The following is a 10,954-nucleotide window of genomic DNA, read 5'->3' as shown; positions in this document are numbered from 1 at the left end:
TGGGGAAGGGGGTGGTTATATTCCCAAGCAGCTCCTATCAAAACTGCATGGGTCCCCTCACCTACCCCAGGAGTGCCCTGTGCTCACTGTGGCCATATCGCAGTGAGGGTACAGTTTACAGGATGGGGTCCAAGCTGGATAGCATGTTGGTGATGCCTGCTTTGGTCATGGACCCTGCTATTTCTTTGCTGTGCAACCCGGGTCTGAGTCCAACCTCTTTGAGCCTCAAAACTCACTGCAGACACGATCCCCTCTCCTGGCCATTGTGTGCATGAGAGGAGCGAACAGGCACCAGGTGCTCAGCTCAGCGCCTGGTATGGAATACAGGGTGATAAAGTGGTAGCCACAGCCGCTAACGCTATTTGATTATTACTCCAGCAAAAAACCAGGATGGATACCATGAAATCCTGTGTCAGGGGCCTGGCGCTGTGTGGGATGAAACTCAAGATCTGTATCCAATGGGGATGGCAAAGGCCATACCTGGCGGAAGACACAGCTTGGCCCCTTGCTTGGCTAGCATGCGTCCTGGCAGGGCCAGCACTCAGTGACATGCTTCCTTGCCCTGCAGTGAGCTTAGTGGCCTCTGATGCCTCCCAGTGTGACTGAGGAAGGCTAGGACTCCATGGGAGTCTCTGCCTGTTGTCTGCCTGCTGACGGGGGAGGCATGTCCTAACCACCTCTCAAGAAACTAACCAATCATTGAGGACAAGGCAGGAACTACTCCCCAGGCTGATGGTACGAAGGGATACTAGCAACCACCCAGGGCATGCTCCCAGGGCTACAATTTATACACTGATAACCGGTGCCACCAGACTGTGCTGAGCCCATCAGTGGGAGAGGAACTTGGGGAGCCTCTGAAGCTGACTTAGGTAGAAGCAATCAAACTGTGAAAGGGACACTCCTGCAGACCGAGCAATCCCACCTTTCAGGGTTGACCTGGTAGGTGCTTCAAGAAAGGAAAGACAGGGCTCCCTGAGAGGGGCTAGTGGTCATGCCGAGGAACAGAAAGACAGACCCCTGCCAACTGGAGTTTGAATTAAAAGTCTCATGGCTGTAATATGCTGGGACAGCTGGCAGCTGATTCACCGCTGGGTAGAGACCCAGCCTGCTCACACAAAGGCAAAACACACCAGCTGCTAAAGGGAAGGGACGTGTGTTGGAACACACTGTATTTTTGTGAAAAACAGAACATACAGATGATGGCATAAGCTCAGAGAAGAGCGGGATGGGTGGGGAAGGGAAAAGTGGAATCACTGATATTTGCATTTACTCATGTTACTTTTACAATGAAACGGGTAAAAGTGAAATACTTTAGAACTATTATATCTATAAGATAATACATCTCTGTACCTATTAGCTCACACCGTGGAGGATATACAGCTAAGAAACAGCAACAGTACAAGAAGTGCGTAAAATATGCTCCAAATGTTTTAACAAAGCACAAGTGTGCGAGTGCTCGCTCAGAACATGGCCCTGAAGGATCTGCATCACTAAAAGAGCGACAACTATCTCCAGCTGATAGGACTAGGGCCTTTTCCACTTTCTTTACATATTTATGTAATACCAGGACTTAAAAAAAAATCTATCATGATGGCACATATTTTTGTCATCATCAGAATAAAAAGCTACTTCTGGTTTGAGAAACAGAGGGAAATGAATACTCTGGGATTCTCTCCAAAGGCCTCAGGAGCTATAGGTGTTGCTGCTCCAGGGCTTGGGAAAATGTCAAGGAGGCCGGTGGCACTCATGATGGCCGGCAGGGTCTCCCTGAGGCCTTACGCCCCTCCTCCCAGGGGGCCAGCAGCTTTTACCTGGTGGGGGTTCCAGTCACTGTCGAAAATGATCACAGTGTCAGCCGACTGGAGGTTTAAGCCCAGCCCCCCGGCCCGGGTGCTGAGCAGGAAGATGAAGTACTCAGAGCCAGGCTCGTTGAAGGTTTTCAGCAGCATGCCCCGGTCTTCGGCTTTTGTGGTTCCTGCCGGGCACAGGAGAACTGGGTTAGTGAGGTGACTGGGGAAAAGTGGGTGGTGGTGAGGAGATACAGAAAAACACCAGCTTTGGAGAGCAGAGACTGCGCCCACATGTCACACACCAGGGCCACCTGAGTCATGGCCACGCTCGCTCAGCTCATGCATGGCCCGGAGCTGTGATTAGCGAGTGACTTGGATTTGCAGCGATACTACTGAATGCCAGTCCCCCTACCCCAGGTGAGAAAGCCCCACAGAGCTGGGTGACCTTCTCTGCGTACAACGGGGCTGCTCAGAGAACCAGATGAGGCGGGAGCTGGAGCCCAGCAAAACCTAGGCCACAAGGGCCACTCCATCGGTGCAGCTGTTACTACTAACTCCTGCCCAACTGTTCTATCGGGTGATGGGGGACACCCCAGCTAATGCTGATAATACTGCTTATCCCAAAAATGCGGGAATAGGCAACTAGCCAAAGGCTTCGCGCCTGCCCTCAGGCCGACTGCGACGGAATTTCTGTTCACACAGACAGATGAGCACAGGTGCCTTACATCAGGGACTCATTTCTCTTGGGGCAGAACAGGCCTCTCTCCTTCACTGAGTCACAGAAACTATCAAGTGATGGCCCAGGACAAGACCCTAAGCATCGTTGAGTATCTAAGCTCCTTGGGCTGCTGCCATCTCAGAGCAGAGGTGCCTTGGGCAAACTTGGAAGTCAATTTTTGTAATGAAACAAAAATTCAACATTTCCTGCAACTCACCTACATGTCCCAATGAGCAGTGCAGAGGCCCGCTACCCACTAGAGAGTCCGGGCTCCAGATGTGCCCACAGGTGTCCCAGCTCTGGGCATGGGCAGGCCCAGGTGCAGGGGCCGCCTCCCCCACCCAGCCTATGTCCTTACTCTCATCACTCTGATGGTGGAAGGTTCAATGTCACTGAGTCTGCACCCTTCCTCCATTCTTTACCAGAGCTCCTACTCATGTGATAGTGACCATGAGAGGTCCTAAGGAGAAACCACCCCCAGCCCAGAGTCCTCCTCCTTTTGAAAAGGACACTTCTCGTGAAGAAAGGAAAGAAAGGAACAGACAGATGGGCACTGGAGTGACTGAGAACATGCTCTCTGCATAAAGCCTCTCCTCTGGGGGCTTGGAACAGTGACATAGACAAGAACCAGCCCTCCCAAAGGCTTGGCCTGTGAAGGACGAAGAGGCAGCTTAGAGAGGCCAAAGCACAGAGGGAGGGGCGAGGCAAGACATACAATCAGATTTGTGTTTGTAAAGGTTGCCCTGGACAGAATTCCAAGAGTGGGCTGAGGAAGCAAGACAGGCACACAAGGCAGGTTCTGGACAGAGGAGGGGAGGGCAGAGACTGACAGATGATCAGCCCAGCACCCACAGGTCCATGGCCTGTGAAACCACAGTTCCACAAGACACAAAGAGAAAGGCAAAAGAGCTGGCACAAAAGATCTGGAGCATCAGGCCATGGATGTGCACCTGGCAATGAGTTTAAAGGCTGAGTTGTGTGAGGAAAGAAAAAACCTGCTTAACTGTGTTTACCTCAGCGGCTCCCAAGTTCATTTTCTTGTGAACCTGTTCACACCTGCTGTCTGACAGGGCGGGGACTCCCCCTAGAGTCTCCCTGGCTAGTTGACATGTTATACCATGTGTCTTGCATGTCGTCAGAATCTCATCCAGCCCCCTCCTATCCTGAACTCCTATGTGCTGGAAAAAAAGGCAGAATTGCAGGACTTCCCATGAGGGCGCGGAATGCTGTGTGCCCAAGGGACTTGCTGCTCCTACCCCTGCAGCGTCTGCTTCCCTCCCTCCCTCGCTGCTCTCAGTCTGGAGAGGGACAAGTCTGATTCCAGCCCCAGGCCTGACTAGCGACAGCTCCACAACCGTCAGGGCAGTGGAGATGAGCATGTGGTTCAAAGCAGCCTAATGAGGGCCAGCGTCCAGGGGAAATGATGGGATGTTTCTCTGCTGGGGATGCTGAGCAGAAGGAAGGGAAGCCTGGAGAGGATGACTGTGAATAAAGCCATGGTAGAGGACAAAGGAGCCAAGAGCTCTAGAAAGGCTGTTCTGACATGATCTGGACACCTAGATCCAGCATGATAACCCTTCAAGTTCAGGTATGTGAGTCTATGCTTTTTCCCTTATGCACATGGAATATGGGTTTCTGTCACTTCCAACCAAAACAGGACTGCTGGGTACGTACCTCTTAACCATTGGACCCAAAGCGTCAGTGCAAAGACCCAGCCCCTCTCCCAGGCCATGGGCTCCAATCCAGCCACAAAACTTCCAGAGCCCTTCCTCCCAGACCTGTAAGCCTGTGACGCTGAGGATGCTGCTCCGCTCACTCTTCCAAACACACCTACAGTCTCTAGGCCTTGCCTTGCCTTGCAAGGGAGGGCACGCTGGCCAGACGTTTTGGCAGCAGCGGATAACAACGCCCCTTAACAAATGTCTCTCTCAGTATACTCACCATCAAGCCTGAGGTATTTAAAGCCACGATAAGCAAAATAATCTTCCATGATCGTCATGAGGGAGGTCATCTGACAGAAGAGCAGCACTTTATGGTTGGTGGCACGGAGTTTGGGCAGAATTCTATCTAGGAGCTCGAATTTCCCCGAGGCTCGGTAGAGGTCCAGCCTGGAGAGTGGAAGAGAGAATACACAATGTTAATTTGCAGGTGGGCAGAGGAGGAGGCACGCTCCCACCTCCAGGCTGGCCTGCACCGGCCTACTTAGGCTGGTCATCAGGGTCAAGGACACAGAAGTGGCTTCCCAGGCAGATTCCCCCCGTCCAATAAAGCCATTTCAACCCAGCTAAAATAAACCCAGGCCGTCCTTGGTCGAGAGTGACTATGTAATCATCGTCCTACTCAGACACTTGCAAGGGTGAGAAAAGATGCTGTTAATAAATACACCAAACAACGTCTCCATTTCATTAAAACACCAGGAGCGGCTCATGCTGTAGAGCGCCCACAATGAACCACATGCAGAGCTAAAGGTTTCTTGCAGTCTCTCCAGACAAGGAGCCCTGGTTTACAGATGTAGATACTGAGACAGTGGGGACAGTGTGACATGACTGCTGATGTGCCAGGGCCAGGACCCAAACCCACATCTGTGAGACCTTACTAAGCAATGTGGTATAAAAAAAACACAAACTGGAAGATCCTTTTTGCTCTTCGGTGCGGCGCCTCTGATTTTGGAAGGAGTTTAGTACCCCACAGAAACGATGGAGGCTTTAGCTCCAAGAACATGTCAGCAATGTTGTTGGCAATGGTGAAATCTAGAAGCAGCTTTCACGTCCAACAACAGGGGCTTAAGGAAGCCTGGGCTGCATGTTATATACAATGCTGGAGAAAACACACCCACAGCACAGTGGGTAGCACATATTGTGTAAAGATCTCTCTGTAGATGGATAGAGTTTGGCTCGGGGTGCTTAGGAAAGCTGTCAAGGTTCACAGAGCCTAGAGGTGACAGAGTAGGGCCAGGAAGCCAGGTCTGCTTAGCAATTCTGCCTCTTAGGATTAATGGTGGGCAACCCTTGAAGTGTGAAAGATTTTTATTTTCTTCTTTGCATTTGTATTTCTGCCTCTGAAATCGGACCAATATAATAGTAGTAATAAAGTCAACAAAACAAGTGAGAAACAATACCACGTGGCCCGCCTTCCCGCCCCACCCAGCTGGGAAGCTTCTCACCCTTGGACAATGCCACCAGTAAAGCCCAGGTGCTCGGAAAATGACTCCTGCAATGGAATAAGAGATAATTCAGTGGGGGCAGAAACAGGCCACCTGGTGCCACACCTCTAAGCTTTCACACCAGTGCTCAGCAATCACCCACAGTGGCTCTGAGGTCACAGATGCCGAATGCAGCTTTTCTATCCCATCCATGTCTCTTCCCTTGTGCTCCTTCAATGAAGGAACGAAAGTCATGATGTAACACGCTTAGCCACCAAAATGAGCACGCAAGGACAATGTGTTCCTGAGACCACCCTGGGAATGCCAAAAGGGAATCCCAAGGGCATCAGGGGAACTACAATGACCCTGAGCGTTACGCCAAAAAATACAGACACATGTGTGCTTTTTAGAAGCAGGAGTCCAGATTTTCAAAGGGCACCATGGCCCAAAAGGTTCCAATCCACAGGCTTCACGAAGAGGAAAGCTGCTCTTGATGCACTGACCCAGGACGGCCCCACATGTCAGTAAGTGGGGAAAGCTAACATGCCAACAAGCAGAGGCAGTGTGACCCTGCCAGATGGAAAACGATCCCAAAGAATTTCCTGGTACTTCTGTGGTTATCTGAGGGTGAGCTTTTAGGGTCCTCCATTTCTATCACACATTTCCCTACACTGTTTGAATTCTTTACCATAAGCACATGCAAACAGAAAATCTATGGAAATAAACATACAGACATCACCTATTCAAATCATTAAAAATCATTGTTTTTAGTTGTCAGGGAGAAGCAACCTTGCTCTCTGCCTAGGGGCTCATCACTGACAGTCGCTCTGAGAAGAGGGCCTTGTCTCTGGCAGGGGTGCTGCCGGCCTGTCATCCCTGGTTACTCACGGCCAGGACCGAGGAAAGTGGGCCTTACCTCGATGTGCTGGAACATGTACGGGTGGTTGCAGATCTTCCTCAGCTGCATGATGGTGTTCATCAGGGTCTTGGTGCCACCTTTGCCCTGGAGAGGCAGAAGAGAGGCTCTCAAATCGGGTCTTGTCCCAGGATTGGGTGGGACAGGGGCTGGAAGGACAATTATAGAAGCAGAAGCTTCGGGGGGAGGTGTGGCTTATGGCAGAGAAACTGAGAGTGAGGACCTGGCTCTTGTGGGGGTATGGAGGCCTGAAACCAGCTCAGGAGGGTGCAGAGACTGCCTGGCGCCCTGGAGGAGTGGAAGGTAGGTAGAAAGGAAAATAAGATGGACAGAGCTGAGGCCGAATCACAAATGCTTTGCAAGGCCAGCTTTGTCCTGGGCATTGTGGGGAGTCCCTGGGGGCTGCAGCCAGATGGGCCACGATGACTTATGTAGATCTCTGACTACAGAGTTAAAGAATGATGTGGGGGTAGGTGGGTGCCATGGGCCAAAAGTCAACCATGAAGCACGGTGCTGCCACAGCTCAGGTGAGAAAGGGCCCAAATAAAACATGTGCAGAAGGAAACGAGAAGGCAGGGGCAGGCTCAAGGCACTGGGCATGGGATCAAGGGACTTGGGAGGATAATTTCAGTCCTAGTAAAAGGAGCTGGGGGATGGGGTGGAAGCCGGACCTCAGAGTGATCCTAGAAGGCAATGTCGCTTGGTTATAGGTGAGGGCTAAATGGTCATAGCTGTTGAGGCATTTTCCCAGTTGGGAAGGTGGGGCTCACTAGAATATTCTAACTCAGCTGGAGTTAGTGCCGGGTCTCAAACTGCCAACTGTCGCACCTGTGGGGGCCAACATTTCATAAAAATAGAGGATACCATACAACAGCTGACTTGGGAGGGTCTTGGGGAACTAAGAGTGCCCCAGAAACAGGCCATAAGCCTCTGCTCCCGCAGCCTTACAGACTGAGTCTGTTCACACCAGCCAGAACTCAAACAATGGCTCTGCTGCCTTGGGGTCACCAGCAGACTGGGCCTTGACTGCTACAATAAGCTCCAAGGAAGTAGAAGGCCCCGTGCTTACAGTGTGCTCAAGCCCCACACAGCCAGCTGCCCCTACCCACCCACCTTGGACACCCAGGTGGGGAAGTAGGGGCCAGGCTAACCTTCTTGTCCTTCTCGGAACCGTCGGTCAGCAGCACCCCCTTGGCCTGCATGTGCCGGTAGAGCACACGCTGCAGGGCAGACATGTCGCACTTGATGACGTACTCCACCTGCGGGAGGCACACAGTGCCATGAGCGATGGCTCCAGGGCCCTCGGCCTAACTCCCTGCCTAGGCCCACCCATTTCTGGTCTCCCAGCCTCTCAAAGGCATCCCGATGCCGGGATATGTGCTCTGATAGAGGCACACGGGAATGATGGGGGGGGAACCCCACAGCTGGCATATGGGGGAAGTCTTGGACTATGGTGCACCAGGGCAGAGCAACGTGGTGGTAGTGATGGGGACTCTGGGGCATAAGGGATAACCATGCCACCTTCCGAAGGCCTCTCCACAGTTGGCCAGGAAACAAAAGGCAATTATGACCGGAGGGGTGACTGTGGCCAGGAACCCTGTGCCCTGCCAGGGGAGGAGAGGAGGCCCTGGGGGCCGCTGAGGGACTGAACCCAGGGCCAACTCACAATGGGGAGCAGCCCAGCCCCGTGAGCCCATGGTCTCCAAGCTCCTGTGATGTGGTCAGCAGGACCTGCCCAGGCACCTGGCCCACGGACAACAGGTGGGAGTCTGTGCTCTAACCTAACACACTCCTGCCTTCTGCTTTAGTGACCCAGAAGGGCTGAGTTGCTGCCCCCAGGATGGACTGACTCTAGAATGCTGGGACAAGGCCAAGGCCATGAGACCAGAAAAGGTCGGCACCCACAGGACAGCCCCCTGGCCAGGCCCAGCCCAGGGGAGCCCCGCATCATGCCGTACTGTGGCTTCTTCTCCTTCAAACTCCCACGTTACCTTCTCGGGCAATTGAGCCTCGACCTCTTTCTTGAGCCTCCGGAGCAGGAAGGGTCGCAGCACTTTGTGGAGACGGCGGATGATAAGGATGGTCTCCTCCTCGTTCAGGTCCACCTGGCACGCCACACGACAAGTAAACCAAGTGTTACTTCCAAAGCCGAGGCAGGGAAGAGGAATGCGCAGGGTTATCTGAAGTCACCCTGGGCCCAGGCCCTCTTAGGACCACCTTCTGCTTTATGAGGGTTGGCAGGGGACAGCAAGGTCCCTCCCTGGAAATCCACAGAAGTGGGACCAAAGACCCCATGGCAGCTCCTTCTATAAGCCTTATGAAGAGAAACACGGCAGCACGCTGTGTCACTTCCCAGAAGTAATACGAATTCATGTGCCTGGAAACCTGCCAGGGTGACCAGTGTGCCCAAATGAAAGCTAAGTGGCACTATGGGGGCCATATTCGTAAAATGTTTGGTGTAAGCTGGGTGATTCACGGGGCGCTCCACCACTTGGAGCCCCATATTTGCTCTCACTTCACTCAGGGTGGATGGAGGGAAAGAAATACTGCTCTCCCAGGGTGCCTGCTACTCTGTCAAAAGTTACATTAAAAAAATTATTTTAAGGTGAAAAAGTAAGACAACACCTGAACTTTTATTCTATAGATCTCCTGAAAATTTTCTTGGCAAAGGTTTTGCTCAGCTTAAAAATAAAACTAGACCATTTCCTCCCCAGATCTTCAGATGGGGGTCTTGGGACACTTGGAAAGACCTCACTTTCTCCTTCAGAAGGGCTTCAGCCTCAACTAGTACCAGGGAGGGGGCCTCAAAGAAGATGCCAGCAGAGAGGACCCTTTGTACATATGCTGTGGTGGCCCTGGCTGTCCTGCACCTGTCCAAGGAAAACTCATTATAGGTAACTAGTGGGCAGTGACACTCATTAACCCCTGCAGCTGTGCCCGCTACCTCAGTCGCCAGACTCTGGAGGCTTAACTGCCTTCAACAGAAATTGCAGCCAGCTTACAAACATGGCTCAAACCCCATTAGCACGGGAAGGTCATTCTGGAGCTGGCTTGGGGACTTCAGACTGGTTTTTAGACTGACAATGGCACCCATGGCCACAAGACACTGATACACACTGCCCGCAGAGCTCTTTAAAAACAAAATATACAGAATCTGACCATGTTGCTCCTGGGACTGAAAAGTTCCAAGCTTCCCAGTGCTCCTAGGGTGACATCTGAACTTCCTAAAGGGACAGACAGTCCCCTCAGGCCCTCCAGCTGCACCTCACTCCCTTGCTCTGGCCCCATTGCTGACTCACGGCCATATTCCTTATTGTGCCCTCCCTGTGCCTGGGGTGCAGGGTCAGAAAAGCCCTGAGCGTCTCCCCTGAGATCACCCTCGAGACCTGTGCCTTTCTCTGGGGTCCTCTTGGCACCTCCAGCCTCAAGGACAAAGCTGCCTTGTTCCAAGAAGACATGGATTCCGGCCCCGTACCCAGCACAGGCCTGGCACATTGTTTGACAGCCACTCAACACACACCCACTGAGGCGAGCCCGCTGGGCCCAAGACCACCAACACAGGCGCAGCTCCCCTAAGGATGGCCCGCGACCGCGGCTCCCTGCCCTGCTCTGCTGCCACGTGGCCCACCATGCACACCCACCTTCTCTCCGGTCATGGCGAAGGGCGCATTAAACCACTGTTCGAAGGTGCTGCAGCTCTTGAAGATGGTGGGCAGAAGGAAGTTAAGGAGCGCCCAGAGCTCAGGGAGCTTGTTCTGTAGCGGTGTGCCCGTCAGCAGCAGGCGGCGAGGGGCCACGTAGTGCGTGTTGAGGACCTGGGTCAGCTTGCAGTGGTGGTTCTTCATGCGGTGGCCTTCGTCCACGATCATGTACTTCCAACGGATCTGCAGGCCCAAGGGTAGGCGGTCAGCAGAGGGGAGGCCAGGGGCTGCCCCCCACTGATCGACACTCTCACAGCCATTAGACATGGGGGCTCTAGGCAGAAGAGCCCACCGAGATAGAGAACATGGACATGATAAAGTACCCTGACAAGGGACTAACACACCAAGAGCCATAAAATGCGCCTGTAGGAAGCATACGGTGAGGATGAACACAGACAGGAAAACATGCCCGTGACAGGCTGTTGGGTGAACAAAGCAAATTGCAGAAAAGTACTTTGGTTTCCCCCTAAAATTACATAGGCTAGTACATAACACTGAAAAATCCCCAAACCACATATACCCTCGCTGACCAGAGACCCCCTGGGGTGGGGGACTGGGGGACTACAGGGCACTTGGTGGGGTAAGGAGTACATTTTCCAATCAGCACGCTGTACCTCTAAAGGCAAATTCAGAGTGTGAGCTCTGGAGGGCTGGGCCTATGCCCAGGGCCCGTCAGTGGCCACACGC

General features: G+C 52.8%; 1 protein-coding gene across 1 annotated transcript in view; it reads right to left on the bottom strand.

Moving 5' to 3' along the window:
• The window catches only part of SMARCA4 (SWI/SNF related, matrix associated, actin dependent regulator of chromatin, subfamily a, member 4), an 88,314-nt gene that overhangs the window by 26,635 nt on the left and 50,725 nt on the right, over positions 1-10,954 (bottom strand). The window contains exons 17-24 of the mRNA XM_023523400.1: positions 10,208-10,450; positions 8,558-8,671; positions 7,718-7,825; positions 6,567-6,653; positions 5,672-5,718; positions 4,450-4,616; positions 1,780-1,975; positions 937-946 (exon numbers count right to left, since the gene is read on the bottom strand). Of these exons, the coding sequence (XP_023379168.1) occupies positions 937-946; positions 1,780-1,975; positions 4,450-4,616; positions 5,672-5,718; positions 6,567-6,653; positions 7,718-7,825; positions 8,558-8,671; positions 10,208-10,450 (972 nt within the window). The remainder of the gene's footprint in view (positions 1-936; positions 947-1,779; positions 1,976-4,449; positions 4,617-5,671; positions 5,719-6,566; positions 6,654-7,717; positions 7,826-8,557; positions 8,672-10,207; positions 10,451-10,954) is intronic.

Source organism: Pteropus vampyrus, unplaced genomic scaffold, assembly GCF_000151845.1.
Source record: "Pteropus vampyrus isolate Shadow unplaced genomic scaffold, Pvam_2.0 Scaffold391, whole genome shotgun sequence".
In the NCBI taxonomy this organism is placed as follows: Eukaryota; Metazoa; Chordata; class Mammalia; order Chiroptera; family Pteropodidae; genus Pteropus; species Pteropus vampyrus.
The sequence above is the reverse complement of the archived record's forward strand: the minus strand, read 5'-3'. Positions and strand labels throughout refer to the sequence as shown.